Genomic DNA, 16,981 nt, shown 5'->3' with positions numbered 1-16,981 from the left:
ATTTCCTTGTAAATAAACAGCTATAGACTGAATTTTTACAGCCAGTTTCTTTTATTCAAAATATTAATACAAAGTGTTTTCATGTCCAGACGGTATATGTCCTATATTACAGAACAATTTGAGGTTATCCAGTCTGCAGATGACAAAAATATTGACATGGGTACAGGCAATAAAACATTTCTAATTAAATAAAAAATATTTGTGCTTGGAAAAACAGTCAGTTGCACAGTTGAGTACATACAAGTCTTTGTTTGAAAGAAAAGAAGAAAAACATAGTGTTTAAATAGCATTTATGAATTATGTGCTAAATAAAAAAATAATATAACATGAATTTTGGCATATTTACAGATACGCTATTGTGATTCTTGTCTGCAATAAAGTTCACAACCCCTTTTACTTACACATCTACAACCACTGAACAGAAAATCTTTGGTTTTGTATCCACCAGATAAATCATGAACTTATTTGCTGCCATTAAATAACCACAGACCTAGAATGAGAAATAAATACCTTATTTACAGTAAGGTAAAGGAATGAATGTTTTTAATTATTGTTTACATAATCAATACAATACATTATTGAAGTTGTAAAATAGATTCATGGGGTACAAAATCAATATAGATTAAGATACCGTCAAATTTTACACTTCTAAATTGAATAATGCTACCATATATCTCTAAGAGATAACAACACGGGTTTGTTTTGAAATATATTTGGCCAAAAAACATTTAAAAGGCAAATATAGCAACTTAATATGATGCCACTTTAAGTGATGTCCTCGATATTTCCTTTAACCAATGCGGCTATGAAACATATGCTATTGATCGTATGTAAACGTAATTATTAATGAGGAGTGTCTTGTACATAACGTCGAATAGACCTTTCATTTGTTTTCATCAAGGCAAGTTAGCATCTTTAGTTTGCAAAAGAACAATCAGCAAAGCAGTAACAGCAACAAGAACACAAAAATAAAATGTTTGTCATGAAAAGAAATGTGAATAATGCAAACATCTCAGTGTTACACTTTACAGAAAGGAGAGGCTTTTCAGTAATACTTTGGACAGTAAAAAAACGATGAATTTATAAAACAAAACAATGAGCATCTTTATATTTGTTTGTTTACGTTACTTATATATAAAAAATAAAATAAAAAATGTAAATAAAGAAAATTACACCATGCTGTTTCAATACAGAGGCAAAAAGCTTATCGGTTCCAGTCCATCCTTTTCCAATGTGCTTCAGTTTGTAAGACCGCAGACGTGAGGTCAGCAGAAGTGATTGGTCTTACACCAGAGAGCCGGCCTGGTTTTGCGCTGGCACCATAATGGGTACCCCTCCCATGCGGGATATATTTGCCGCTGTTACGGTGGTGGGCAGCACTGGCGGACGTGGAATCTGAGGCTGGGCAGAGGCTGTCCGGGGCACTGAGGTGTGATGGGAGCCTCCGTTGGTGCTGGGGGGTCCCGATGGCCCACGGGGCAGGGTGGGGTTGGTGTTGTAGCCCGGCAATGAGCGCTCCAGGTTGGCGTCTGCCGGAGGCTGTGCGCGGTAGGCGGCTATGCTGCCCGTGGCCGTGGTGATGGATGCGGTGTCGGAGTGAGGGTAATGGTGGTGATTGTGCGGGTCTCGCTGGTAAGAGCTGGTTTGAATGGAGGACAGGGTGCCGTTTTTAGAGATGATGTCAGATCCAGTGCCGCTCTTGGCCCATGAGACGCGTTTGGGAGCCTGAGCATCTTCCCTGTAACACACAAAAACACTTAGTGTCTACACAAGTTATTGTCATGTTCTTGGACGTACTGGTGTTTTTACTCATATGTCCCAGTTGTGTGGGAGGGTATATGTGTGTGGGCACGTGTGTTTGTGTTCTTCTCGTTCTCCAGACTCAGAGTGTGATAGGTGTGGTTGATTATACGAGCGGGTTGGAATGGCTTGGTGGATATAAGCAGAGTGAGGATATCCGTTCTTTGAGTTCCCCTCTCTTGCTTCAGACATGTTTACGTGTGTGCCCTCTTAGCATTTGTGAAACCTGCTAAGCCTATTTAACTGTGTGCCTTTAGCCTTTGTGCAATGCACTAAGATTATTTAAAGGGATGGTTCACCCTAAAATTAACATTCTGTCATCATTTACTCACCCTCAAGTTGTTCCAAACCTGTATGAATTTGTTATGTGGAAGATAATAGAATATATTTTGAAGAATCTCAGTAACCAAACAGTTGAGGGGCACCATTGACTTCCATAGTATTTTTTTTTTTTTTTTTTTTTTTGATATTATGGAAATCAACGGTGACCCACAACTGTTTGGTTACGGACATTTTTCAAAATATCTTCCTTTGTGTTCAGCAGAAGAAAGAAATTCATACAGGTTTGGAACAACTTGAGGCTGAGTAAATGACAAAATGTAACTACGCTCCTTGTGGGGAGTGGAATTGTTAAAACGGCGTAAACTGGTAATTGTATTGAATCAAGTAAAAGTACTACTTTAGTGCCAATTTATTTTACAATGCATTTCTCCTGTTTACGAATAGCTAATAGGTAGGTAAAACATGTTTTTTTATTTTGCTTTGATTTAGGAAAGATGCATAACCCAATAAACTCCTACTTTTTGCTGCATTCAATTGCTTGTTGTGAGTGTTTGTGGGAGCAGAAGACTTTAATACGTAACATCAATCAATAAATCATAATTATCTTACTTGATATCATTGGCCAAATCCTCCTCTGTGTCTTTCCGTCTTGTCCACATGAAGAAGAGGAAGAGAATGATCAGAATGAGAGCCACAATACAACCAACCGTAACACCAGCGATCATCCCAGCATTAGTTGCTGCACAAAAAGAACAGGTAAAGTTAATGAAAGACAGAATAAACAAATACATTACCATTCAAAAGTTTGGGGTCAATTCGAATATTTTAAAATATTTTTGAAAGAAGTCTCTTATGTTCTTTCGTTATTTAAAAATAATAATAACTGTTATTTGAAAAATAGAGAAATACTGTGAAATATTATTACAATTTAAAATAACTGTTTTATATTCTATTGTTTTATATTGTATTTTTACTGTTTTACATCAAATTGTATTTATTCCTGAGATGGCAAAGCTGAATTTTCAGTCTTTGTCACAAGATCCTTCAGAAATTATTCTAATATGCTGATATGGTGCTCAAGAAACATTTCTAATTATTGTCAATGTTGAAAACAGTCGTGCTACTGTAACGAACATAGACCAGTAAGAGCAGTGTGTGTAAACCTCACTCCCCTGGCCTCAAGAAGAGCGCTAGAGGCTGCAGTCTTTAGCGTCCTTGTTAGCGCGCCCGCGCCTAAGAGAATCCGGTTCGAATCCCGCTCGGCGCAGGTTGAGTAGGACCGGCTACATTTGGTGCCGTTGACTTGGATGGGAGTGAGGTTGATCTCATGAGGCTGTGGGTCTTCATCGCTAAAGACCCCTTGTTAACGTGCCAGCCCATCACGCTGGAGACCCTGGTTCGAATCCCGCTTGAAGTGGGTCGAGTAAGACCGGTTACACTACTTAACGTTTTAGTGGAAGCCGTAACACATTTCTTTAATGAATAGAAAGTTAATGGCATTTTAATGTAAATGTATTTACGGTCACTTCAATTTAATGCTGAATAAAAGATCCACAAAAAAAATTGACCCCAAACTTTTGAACAAGTTTATGTAATGACCAACCAGCAGTACATACATGTGATGACCTCCAGGTTGATGTAACAAGTCTCCTCTCCTGCAGAGTTGGATGAAGTGCATACGTATTTTCCTGACATATTACTGCTCAGATTGTTCAGTTTTAAAGTTCCTGCCGTTTCATCTACAACAACACAACAGTGTGAGGTTAAAGTCAGACATGCATGTTTACAAAAATAACTTAGCCAGAGGTCCCAAAAAAATCTAATATTTGAAACAGAGATCGCGTAACAGTAACCGATAAAGTCCTGCCAGCTGAATGGCAGGAATGTTTATCCAACATATCCAAGGATTTTATTCCAGTGCCTCGAGAATTATATAATTATGGTCATGTTTAAGGTTTAATCTCAGCCCAAACTGTTTCCCCATCATGCTTAAAGGATTAGTTTAGCCAAAAATGAAAATACTGAAATGATTTATTAATTTATTCACAGTTCAAAACTTACATGACTTACTTTCCTCCATGGAACACAAAAGGAAATATTTTGAGTAATATAATTTTCTGAAGCTCAAGCTTCAAAAAGGATGAAAAAGCACCTTCATAGTATCATAAAAGTAGTCAATGACCCGTGTGCTGTATCACGAAGTCATGCGATAGTCATGTGACAAACCAACCAAAATAAAGTGAATATTCATGAATAACCTTATCTCCAAGTGAGCTGTTAACCGTTGCGAATGGATCCCGAGTCATGTAAATGACTTTTAATATATATTTATGGTGCTTTCTTTGTTAGTGACTGGGACATTCCTCAAAAATTCACCTCTTTTCCACAAAATACATACAGTCAAATGTGATTGAAAGACATTAGGGATTTTTGGGGAAACATGTTGAAATGTGAACTAGAGAGACACAATATGCTATTAGAAAGAAGATTGAAATGAATACATTATGTAAACATATTCTTGTGTCTTACATAGATAGACTCACTTAGTGCGGGAGAGAAAAAGACTTCTGAGGTAGGGCTCGTCTTGGTCCACTTGTATTTGGGGGCCGGTTTACCATCATTAGAGTTACAGGCCAGAGTTATGTTTCCTTTAAGAACAGGCTTTTCTTTAACTTGACACACCGGCACTGAGGGAGGAACTGAAAGAGACATGATGTGATGTTAAATGTAGAGTAAAATCTTTTTTAAAATTTTTTTTTTTTATCACCATCTTTCTGTGAAAAGCTGCACTTACAGAATCAAGTGTTTGAAAAAAAGAATGTGTGGCCTGTGTCACAGAACACATATGAAAGAGGATTAGGGGATGATGCACATGTTTGTGCATCTGACAAGTCCATAGGCTTGTGTGTTTTATGACTTTGCATGTGTGCGCCACAGTGTGACAGCAAGTACTCACCTTTAACATTAAGGATTAGCTCTCCGGTGGTTCCTGTGACCCCGGGGATCATGACCTGGCACATGTACTTCCCTGAGTCCGATGCTTTGGTGTTGTTAATGAACAGGGATAGGTTGGTGCTGGGCATTTGATGGACAAAACCAACTCGACCTGCAAACTGGGGAGTGCCAGGACTTAACTGTCCACTGACGTATGAGATGATCTAAAGAAAGACAAAGAGGTGGTTGGGAGGGATCATAATTACAAATGAGGAATGAATAGTTGATAACAATTCTGCCAATTCTGAGAATATTTCACAATATGTATGCATTCATATATAAATTACATGAAATGCATTTAATCTAATGTTTTTTGTAATATTTTTGAAACACAAAGGCGTTTATTTGATAAAAAAAATACAGTAACGGCAATATTGTGAAATATTTTTAGAATTTAAATAACTTTTCTATCTTTGTATAATAAAACATAAATATATGGGAGGTATTCATAAATAAATAAATAAATTATACACACATAAAAGACAATTCTGTCAAAAAAACGAAAAATGTTGCAAAAACAAAAACACAAAAACTACTTAGGCAAAAGGCAGTACATTTCAAAACCACTGCGCAAAAGTATAATAAAAAATTTGAGTGACGTAAGATCATCAATCTTTTAGAGGCAGAGACAGAATTTCTCAGTGGACAGCTCTGAAAGATTCATATCAGAATAACCCTTCAGTGAGCAGAGTTAATCTCAACTGAAGAAAATGCAGGATAGAGGGTTTTACAATCTGCAGATAATACGGTTTCTTATTCTGTAATGAGATGCCATGTAATCCAAAATAAAAGAGAATTGCTGCCAAGAGTGGACATTTCAATCTCAGTATTATACTAGCTCTTAAAGTAAGATGGTCTGAACTTAAAGGCAATATGAGTTGTAGTCTGCTGTGATGACCCAACATGACTTCTTGTAGTTTCAGAATGGTTAACACAAAGGACAAAGTGATTCTGCGATGACAGTGTGATATGAGCATCGATTCAAAATTATTTAACTGAAAAAAAAAAAAAAAAAAGATATACATATATGAATGTATTTTTATATACATTAAAAAGTGTATCATTTTTAAGAGTTTCTGACTTAAAAAAAAAAAAATTTATCGGTCCACAATAATTTTACATTAAGTCTCTGCCATTCATAATCCAAATCACAACATGCACAGATGGTGCTAAACTTTCTGGCATCTGCACAAAAACTAAGGAATGATCCCACTCATAATACCATACCATTTCGAAATCTAATTTGGACGGACATAACATTATCAGATTTCATTATAAATCTTTGCTGAATCCTCTCGCCATATTGCACTGGGAACATGTTCACACGAGTACTTGAGTGTGTTTGATAATGAGGAGCAGGATTTATTCTGTGTGCACTCTTGACCTCTAGAACTCAAGAGTCTGAGTGACCAGGCACAGACATTACAGAGTATATTCCACCAGCTGCATGTCATGTTACGTTCTTAACTACTCCAAAATAATCTATCTATCTATAACCCATTATGAATTTTGTTTTCTGATTATCTGATCAAAAACAGCCGATATGTGCACATGACCTAAAATACTGCACTCATTACACACAAACAACCTACTTCATGAACTAGTAGTGGGAAAAAATGATGTCCAGAGGGGACATTTGTTTTTAAACACTAAACTTGGTTGAGGTATTTATCTGAGGTTTATCTGAGAATTATTTGGCAAAAAAAAAAGCAAAAAAAAAAGCAAACTACAGCAACAAGTTTTATTTTACTATCGAAAAAAATGCATAGAAAAACAAAAAGCTCACAGGAAAAAGCATATATTGACTAACATAATCAGTTATCTCTTGTTTTTGCATGTGTTCATAATTTCTCTGTAACAGTCTGCCCAAAAACTACGTTAGCATATATTTAGTTTCATTGCGTTATCAAAAATCAAAACAATTGACTCCTAGCACAACTACACAATATGCTTACAAAATCTAACAAATCTGTGATCATATTTGAGTAAAGGGTGAAGATGTCAATTTTCCTAGGCTGAACATCACTTTTGTTACCTACAGTTTCATAATAAAATCATAAAGACTTCCCAGCAAAAACTGATATATTATATAGTATTGATATATCTCATAGTTCATTGAATACTATAGTATTTTATAATAATACATTGTCTCTGATTTATTCTAATAAAAAGAGCGTAAGAAATCCCTCATTAATAATAACCTTACAATTATTACCCTTATAAGTATTAATTGTTTATTAGTAACTATAAAGCACATTATATGGGTAAAAATAGTAAGTTTTACTTTGACAAGTAGTAGCAAAAACTCACACTTGTCTTATTCTACTGTATTCAGTCCTTGCACTACCTCAGGTGTTTTTTTAATCCTACTTGCCTAATTATTTTGTTTATTATTATTAATTATTGTTTCATTATTATTTTCTATGTTCATCTTATTTTACCATTTTTACCTACCATTTATTTAAATTGAATGCAGTCTCAGTAGCTGATCAGGTTTACATTTCACTGCAAGATATATTCTGTATATAACTGTGTATGTGATGAATAAATTATTGAAATTATCGTTTATTTAAGGAAAAGTGACAAATAACATTTCCATGTATTTAAACATCACGATTTTAGGGGTTTTAGGTATATATAACTTTTAAAAGTCACTATTTAAAAAAAAGAATCTTGTATTTCTTGTTTTAGTTTTTCACTTCAGTGGTTCTGCAGTGTGACAAATTGACTTGTATTACGTACTTATAGTACATGCAGTCTCTCAATTAATAACTAACATAAAGTATGAGAACATTAAAAAAATGTGTATGCAAAAAAATAAAATCATCATAAAAATAAAGTAAATATTTTTAGATGAAGTTTTGCATATCACACTGCAGGACACCGCTGTCACTGCCAACTCGAACAAAGAAAAGCAACATATAGCAAAAGACAGTCACCATTTCTGTGGTGCTGGACATGTAGTTCCAGACGACCGTGTTTTTCTGTATCTCAACACCAGTGAAAGAAGCCTGCAGCACTACCATCTTCCCTTGGATCACGTCTACGTTTTTCAAAGGCAGATTAAGCTGGGCCAGGTCACCTGGAAAGAAAAAAAACAGAAAGAAAAAATCGATTAACAACCTGCGAAACACAAAATACTGACACTCAACCTAGTTGACAGACCACATGTCAGATGCACTCCTTTGAAGCTCGGAAACATCCAGGAGTGACTTACACTCCCCCAAGTGGAGGTAAACCAGCTGAATCCAGCTGTCCTGGTTGTCCGTCTGTTCCGCCAGCTTGACCAGGACTCTTCAGCTCAGCTCCCGTAGAAACAGATACTCGCCACACAACGACACTCATAACAGAGAATCTGCTTCTAAAATCCTCTGGTCATTTAGGACTTTAGATGAAAGTCAACAGAAAAAACCCCCACAAAAAACGGGTGACGCAATTGCAGAGCATCTTATTTTAGGCTTAGCGCAAGGTACGAGGGAGGGAGAGCCTCAATGCCATGTGTAGGCTGTCTCGAATTCCCCTCCCTTAAGTGTAAAACCACTAATCCTCAACGAGAATCCTGTTTGTGCTCGTCTCTCTAACATTTTCTTCTGCTTTATGTTTGCAGGCTGGTCTTTAGCCCGATAACAAACTAGCAGCAATAGATAGTGTAATTTCTTACATTGACCCTCTCCAAATAAAGCCGTCGCTTAGCGTTCAATTCAGAAATTTAGCCTATGGGGCAGGATCAAAAATTGAATCGCATTATGAATGTATAAAGGAATTAATCTGCTTTCATGGAAAATCTTTATCAACATTTCATTTTATAGGTCAAAAGAGGAAACCAGATTTCTGGCCATGCCAGTTCACCTCCCTCTGTCACTTTAGGGCAGTGATATGTAGCCGTATGTAACTGGTTACAACTATACTGTGAATCACTTCTCAAATTAAAATATTTATAAGAAAACATACAGAGAGGACAGAAGATGTGTGCTGATTATCAAGACAGTGTACCACACATGTATGGTGTAGACTCGGTGTCATCGGCTACAGGATAATCATGGACAGACTATTATTACTAATTTTCTTACCCTTCCTGCCAAGAATTTACACAACCATTCAAAAGTTTGGGGTCAGTAAGATTCTTTAAAAAAAATTAAAATACTACTTTATTCAGCGAGGACAAATTAAACTGATTGAAAGTGACAGTAAAGACATTTATAATATTTCAAAAGATGTCTATTCCAAATAAACACTTATCTTTTGAACTCTATATTCAAATAATCTTGAAAAACATTTAACAGCTTCCATAAAAATATTACACTGTTAATTGTTTTCAACTTTGACAGTAATAAGAAATGTTTCTTGAGCACCAAAAAAAAAAAAAAAGAAAAAAAAGGATGTGACACTGAAGACTGTGACGAGTAATGATGCTGAAAATTTAGCTTTGCCCACAAAGGAATAAATTACATTTTAGGGCTGTTGATTTAACACGCTAATTTAAATGAATTAGTTATGGAAAAATAACGCATACAAATGATTTCGACCATTTAACGCACCAGCCCCACCCCAGACCTGCATTGGTCATCTTGCATTTCATACAGTTGATTGGTGACGAACATCAAACACGACGCAATACGTGAGTCTTGCAATTAGAATGACCCTAAAATTCAAGATATCAGGGCAAAATTCCCCTGTATGAGTTTTCGTCTCTTATTTATATTATATGATATAGTTAAGCAATATCACACGAGTGAACGCAATATCACACGAGTGATGTTTTTGTCCTGAAAAATGTAAAATCTTTTTATTTACATATACTCACCCATGTCGTTTTATGTGTAATATGTAATATGACTTTCTTTCTTTTGTGGAACATAAAAGAAAATATTCTAAATATGATGCTGTTTTGATCTATAAATATATCTAAATACCAATTCAGATGCAAAAATAATGGTCGTTGTAGCCTAAAAGTTTATGTGTAATAAATTCTATGTTGAATAAAATAAAATATATCTTTCTAAAGCTGGGCCTACTTTTTTGAGTCTTCTTTCAAAAAATTAATTAAAAAAATAATCTCACCGACCCGACATTTCAACAGTAATGTAGGCTATAATAAATATTTTTTATGAGTATTCATGTCTTTCAAACACACACATTTAATTAAGTCAATTAGAGTGAAGTCAACATGAACACTAGCACTTTTGAATTGACCATTTACAACGTTCATTCACAATAGCACAAATTTCTAGTACAATTTCCATAATCTGAATGCTAGGATACACATACAAAGCATTTTAAGCCCTAAGCAGCTTAGAATAAATGCTTAAAGACAGAGATCATTTCTTTCAATTATTATTTTTTTTTCATGAAAGAATTTGACCTGAAACTGTATTACTGTCTAGATACCAATAGAGGGCAGCAAATACCATTCAATAAATTCACTCTACTTTTAATTCAACACTACTTGTATAGTTTTGCAAAGAATACATCAATAAATAATTACTAATGTTTATATATTATATTTAATATTCTTTTCTAAGTTACAAATAAGAACAAAAGACCGACATAATATGGTGTTTCTTGCACTTCACTACTGAAATTCCTTAATTCTAGAATTATATGACAGAGACAATGACTCATGCAGTCAATCTATGTGTTCAGTGTGTACCAAAGCAGAGCTTCTGAATCATTAGATGCATGAACCAGCATTCACAAGTCTTCTCTTCATCTCTAGATCTCTCTACTAAAGCCTCAATAAGATTAAACTAGTAGCTCAGTAGGGAACCTGTGTCCGCATCAACATCTCTCATTAATCAGAGCACTTTTGGGAGTGTTTCTCTCTTTTGTGAACACAGAGTCTCTAAGATCCACATAAGGATCTTAGCAATGTTTAAATTCTCCCTCTAAACTCAGTGACAGGAAGAACAACCTCAAACAAACATGAAGACATTTACCACAGAAGGAAAGCATTAGCACTGTGGATGTGAAGTCACATGGGAGAGTTTAGTGTGCGCAAACCAACGAACAATTCAAAGTGACTGTCCACTACTAGTGGTTTATAGTCATTTAACAATGATGAATGACTCCTCTGGGAGACGTTTTGAGGGATTTGTGAGAATGACAGAGGGACAAAAGCAAAGAGCCTATTTCCTGACTCTTCGAGCATTTCAGCATCTTCTGATTTAGCTCCTAATGACAAGACATTCCAGCACGGTCCCAATCCCATCAGCCTAATGAGCCTGCAAATGATTTCTGGCATTAGTCCTCAAAATCTGTGTATACAAATGTTTTACTGATGCAAATGTGCTTTTGTTTGCTCTGTTGTGATTGTGAACCCCAGAAAGTTTGAAGGAAAGATCCACGGTGCAATGAGAAGAACGTGCAGAAAGAGAAAGTCAAATATTGAATGTGGACTTTTCATTATAGCAAATTCTCTTTATAATGGAGGGAAGCTCAGTAAAGAGAAGAAGAGTGTTATAAATCTGTTCAAATCATTCCAACGGGTCTGATCTGAATAATATATGTTATCGAGTAGCATGAAGTCAGAATGGAGATGGAAAGATCTAGATGTGCTTTGAATTAATCTCACTCTTGCCACACAGCTGGGAGGTAATGAGGTGTCATCAACCAAAAACTCAACCAGTAAGTCTGAGACACCAGTAATGCCCACTAAACATTGGAACAGTGTTAATACACATATAAAGTCGTACATTAAAATGAAGCATTAACGTAAAATTGTGCATCTTCGATGTAGCTGATAAAAACAGTGCTGTTTTATAAATATTCACTTGTCCTGCATTTTTTAATTATGTACATACAAATGATGTACATACAAAATTACATTAAGACATTAAATAACTATACAACTAAAGTGGCAGAGCATACACTATATACCATTCAAAAGTTTGAGAAAATAAATAAATAATTTTTATAAGTATGTAGTACGTACGTATAATTGATCAAAACTGACAGTAAAGACTTCTTCACAGTTAAAAAAATTAAATACATTTTTAATTAATGCCGTTCTTTTGAACTTCCGATTCAAAGAATCCTGAAAAAAAGTATCCCAGTTTCCAAAGAAAATATTAAGCAGAACAGCTGTTTTCAACATTGATAATACCAAATAACATTGGTTACGGATGTAGGACATAGATCACCAAATCAGCAGATTAGAATGATTTCTGAAGGGTCATGTGACACTGAAGACTTGTCACAGGAATCATATGCATTTAATTTTTTTTATAGAAAACAGTTCTTTTTTATTATAATTATACTGTTTGTACAGTTTTTGATCAAATAAATGCAGCCTCGGTGTGCATAAAATACCTCTTTAAAACATAAAAAACTGTCCCAAACTTTTGTACAGCAGTATGCATAAATGAACAAATAAATACAAATAAAATATGTATTTAATCTACCAACTCACTTTGGTTATATTGAAATTATATAGAGGAATATTAATACAATCATACTTGTACCCTGAGAATCTCAAACAAATGTGACTGCTTATGATTTTTCTGTGATACGCAAGTGCTGGGTTATTAATAATTATAATCTCTATGCACGGCACCTGTTTAACATCAGCTGAGCCTAAAGTTTCAATGTGGAACATTTAGCTGATTCTGAGATTCTGAAATATATATATATAAAAAAAAAAAATCTGAGATAACCCCATTATTCAAAAGTGCTGCAGTGCTGCACAAATGTGTTTTGCAAAACCAAAGTCAAACAAAGGGTTTAATATCCTTCGTCGTCAAAGAATAACTAATCCAAACCGACTTTAATTCTTGGATGCCATGAACAAGCCATCTTCATTTTAAACCCCTCCCCTCCAACAATCTGTCATATAGGGACACTTTTTTGTGAGACCTCCCTACATTATTGTATCAATGAACATTACTCTGAAAGGTCACATTATGAACATTATTAAAGTCATGTTGACTTGGAATCATGGATGAAGTGATTCACAAAGACATGAACACGGCGGTTCGAGCACAACAGAATATGAGTTTGTTCCCATGCGTACGCTTATGTGCACGACTGAGAGGTTGATGCTTTTAATTACAGGAAGAACGCAAATTTTCCTATTTATTTTTCAAAGGATGGCACAAGGCTCTGATAAAGAGTCTGGGAAAGGCCTTTGATGCATCTGACAGTTTGTGTGGATGCAGAGCATTGGGCGGAGACCAAAACTTCCTGTCTTAAGTCTATCTATGCTGCAAAGTTAACGTTAAAGCATTCCTGCCCCTGGGTCTTCAGTCAGATCTGAGACCGAAGGCCTTTGCATGCAAGACAAGTTAACACCCAAAATTATTTGCTCTGACAAAATGAGTCAACTGAAAATGACAAATCTAATCTCAACTATAAAGCCTTGATACGATCAAACAGAGAACTGATATCTGGGGTGGAGACGTACACAAGTACACTGTAGATCTGAGAGATTGAGTGATGGCTTTCTTCATGCTACTGATAAAACTTTTATGAAGTGGTTTCGTAATGTGGGAGGGAGGATTTTATTTGTGAGCCTTCAGGGCAAATCTCCATCTGAGGGACAGAATTTTAAAATGCTGACAAAAGGATACACTCTATTAGCAGTTTGAAACGGTCTGTTTTCAGAATGAAAATAGACAAGTGTTTAAACTATTTGATGATTTCAGTAATACCGAAAAATTGTCCAATCAGAAGATATAATAATTAATGCTATTAATGGTCAGCAGAGTGGAAAACATCTGCTGTAGGCGGTGTAACTCTCTAGGGGTTTTGCAAGTTTAAAAAAAAATTAATATTTGATTATAGTTTCATTTAAAAAAAGCAGAGCAATGCTGTAAAGCCCTTGAAATGACGCAATGACATGAAGCCCTTTTGCTGTCACGTGACAAGAAAACAATTAAACCTTTTACTTGGTTGCACTAATTTTTATATAAAAGTTAAATTAAGATATTGGCACATGTGTGTAGAATTTTCTCTCATTTGTCAATGACTCATAGAGACACCAGGCAAGGTTGTCTTCTGACATACTCCTTATCTTACAAGAAAAGTCTTATTCCCTTGACTCATTTCAACTCTCTTTCTCTACTGCTATTTCTCTTTCCAATCTCTTCTACTCTCTCTATCTCTCAGTAATTACAGACGATCATCGAGAGCGGAGAGCATCAGTTCTATCAGTTCTAACTGTGACACTGTTTGGTTCATTTGAGAAATATTTGTAAGCCATTAGTTTAATTGCAGAAGTAAGATTGTGTGTTATCCACAATATCAGTGTGTGTGTGTGTGCATGTAAGAGAGAGCCGTGAGGGTGGATGTGCCGATGAAAAGGATTGCGATTGACTTTAGAGCAGCTGAGCGGCTCAAGGTTAATTGAAGCGGTAATGAGGGTGCAGAGAAAAATCTGATTAATGTGGATAGCGAAAAATGGACAGGCAGAGACAAAAAGTCTGACTTCATAAAGATAACTGAAAAAAAGCCTTCTACAAGTCAGAATAGGCGAGAAATGGAGCGGCAAAGAACCTGCCAGAATCATGTCTTGGTAATATTTCAGCCCAAAAAAAGATTTTTTTTTTTTCTCCAAATGATTTAATTGGCAACAAGCACATTCCCCCTAAATAATATTTACGTACATACAGAATATAGGCTAATTGTTTTTGGGGGTTGGATGTGCTTAGAAATAAATTTGGAAATATAATAAATAAAATATATTTAAATAATATTTACTTATAACATATAATCTTTATAATATTTTATATGTATTTATACATTTATGTAGTTTAATACATATTGTTTAAGTATGAAACATCATTGTAATGTTTGGTACTGCCTTTATGCTGATATAAATCAAAACAAATTGTAGTTTAATCATACATTTAAACAATGATTGTATTGTAATCATTGTTATTTAAAAACGAAAAAGAAAAAGGTAACAGCCCTAAAAAAAAAGATTCTTCATGAAATATATATTTCCCCTGTATATGGTGAAATGTGACCAAGACATGTTTTCATGGGATTCACCCAAGAATTCGTACATATGCTGATCTGAAACTAGTTTTGCTTGTTTTTTAAACTATGGCTGTTGCATCTTGGAGAAATATAGGGCTGACACTGACATATAAGGGCAACACTGGAAGAGAAGTTTTAAATCCAGTGTATTCCTGTTCCCTTCTTTCCTGTTTCCTGTGCATTGTGTTAAAACAGGGATACAGGAAAGAGCTGGGCCAGATAAGACAAAGACTGGGACACACTCCAACAGCACAAAGTATGTAAGGTCAACACGCACACATACAAGTGCACACACACACACACCTGCGTCTCCATCGAAGATCCTGAAATAACATCAAATTGAGCCCTTGTGACTCCTCCTGCTTCAATGGCTCAGGATGCTGGCCCAGATCTGATCAGTTCAACATACTGACTGACAGCTGGGAGTCAAATCTGTACAATACCGAGAGATGGCAGGTGATGGAATCTGTCCAGGAGACAGTGGATTAACATGATGAATTGTGCTGGGATTACCCTGTGTTTTACAGGAGTCGCAAAATGTGATCATCTGTGACACACAAACCTCATGCCTTTAATCCGATTCAGAGACGCCATCTATCAGCTCTGTTTAATGCTGTATTAATCTAACCTCACACCACTGCTGTCATAATGAGTGACACGAACCCAGTAATGACAAGTGAAATGAGAAAGCACATGTTAATACATTAATGTACAGTATTAATTGACACCTAAAGGGGCACAGAGGTGATAAATTGATCGAAATGACCACAGGACACTTTAAATAGATTAAAATCAACAGTAGATTTTAAATATACGGGGAAAAAAATCTATTTAAAATGTATGCTGTTCTTTTTAATCTTTTATTCATGTATGTATCGCAGTTTTCACAAAAATATTAGGCCTAACTGTTTTCAACATTGATAATAGTTCTCACAAAAATATTAATGTTTTCAACACTGATAATAAGAAGAAATGTTTCTTGAGCACCAAATCAGCATATTAGAATGAGTTCTGAAGGATCATATGACACTGAAGACTGAAATTCATAAATAAACTGCATTTTAAAACTGCCATTTTGAATTGTAATATTTCACAATATCAATGTTTTACTTTATTTTTGATTAAATAAATGCATCCAATAAGAGACTTCTTTAATTTTTAATTTAATGTATATACATTTCATGTTACGTCTGACAACTGATAGCATTAGATGATGGCAAAGGTAATCTACAGGGAAATGGGAATCAATACACAAAATATCTAATTAATCAAAGTGATGAATAAATCAGTGACGATGCAACGCCTGTGTGTACGTACGTCTCCTGAAATACAGCTGGAAGCAAATTATGCCAAAATGTTCATCTTGCATGAGTAAAACTAGGAAAAATGACTAATTTGATAATTAAGCCACATGCTGGGGATGAATGTTCAAAAACGAATTACCCAACTGTGAAGACAACGTAATTACCATAGAGTTCCAGTCCTCTAAATCATATGGAAAATAGTGCAGATAAATCATTGAGACCAAGGCCTTTATCTCTACGCTCTTCAGAGCTAGTGTGATTCTTTCCATCAGTAAAGAGATACGGCTCAATCTTGAATGGATGAAGTTTATTGGACTGATTTTGAGGAGCATTACGGACTCTTCGATTAAGACTTGCATTTCAAGGCGGCTCTTCAAATGTCAGACGCTTGACCACAGCAGTAGATAAAGGTTCTCTGGTAGGCTGAGTGAGACATTAATCTTAATTTGACATGAGAACCGATAAAACCAATGTTTGTTGAGCTGAATAAAGAATAACTCGGTCTAAATACAATCAGAAAGGAAAACATACAGCTTTCTTTATGCCCCCTTTTCTGTCCTTTATCTTCATTACACCAAAACAAAGTAGCCAGAGTGCTACTTCAAAATAATTTTTTATATATAGCT

The 16,981-nt window shown here is 35.3% G+C and overlaps 1 protein-coding gene across 1 annotated transcript in view; it reads right to left on the bottom strand.

The window, feature by feature from the left end:
• Positions 1-32: 32 nt before the first annotated feature.
• The window catches only part of esama (endothelial cell adhesion molecule a), a 40,640-nt gene continuing 23,691 nt past the window's right edge, over positions 33-16,981 (bottom strand). Inside the window, exons 2-7 of the mRNA XM_082158276.1 lie at positions 8,016-8,158; positions 5,039-5,240; positions 4,626-4,781; positions 3,699-3,821; positions 2,692-2,821; positions 33-1,738 (exon numbers count right to left, since the gene is read on the bottom strand). Coding sequence (XP_082014402.1) covers positions 1,285-1,738; positions 2,692-2,821; positions 3,699-3,821; positions 4,626-4,781; positions 5,039-5,240; positions 8,016-8,158 — 1,208 coding nt within the window. The 3' untranslated portion in view covers positions 33-1,284. The remainder of the gene's footprint in view (positions 1,739-2,691; positions 2,822-3,698; positions 3,822-4,625; positions 4,782-5,038; positions 5,241-8,015; positions 8,159-16,981) is intronic.

This window comes from Leuciscus leuciscus, assembly GCF_965113295.1.
Source record: "Leuciscus leuciscus genome assembly, chromosome: 24".
NCBI lineage: Eukaryota > Metazoa > Chordata > Actinopteri > Cypriniformes > Leuciscidae > Leuciscus > Leuciscus leuciscus.
This window is presented reverse-complemented; position numbering and strand designations above follow the sequence as displayed.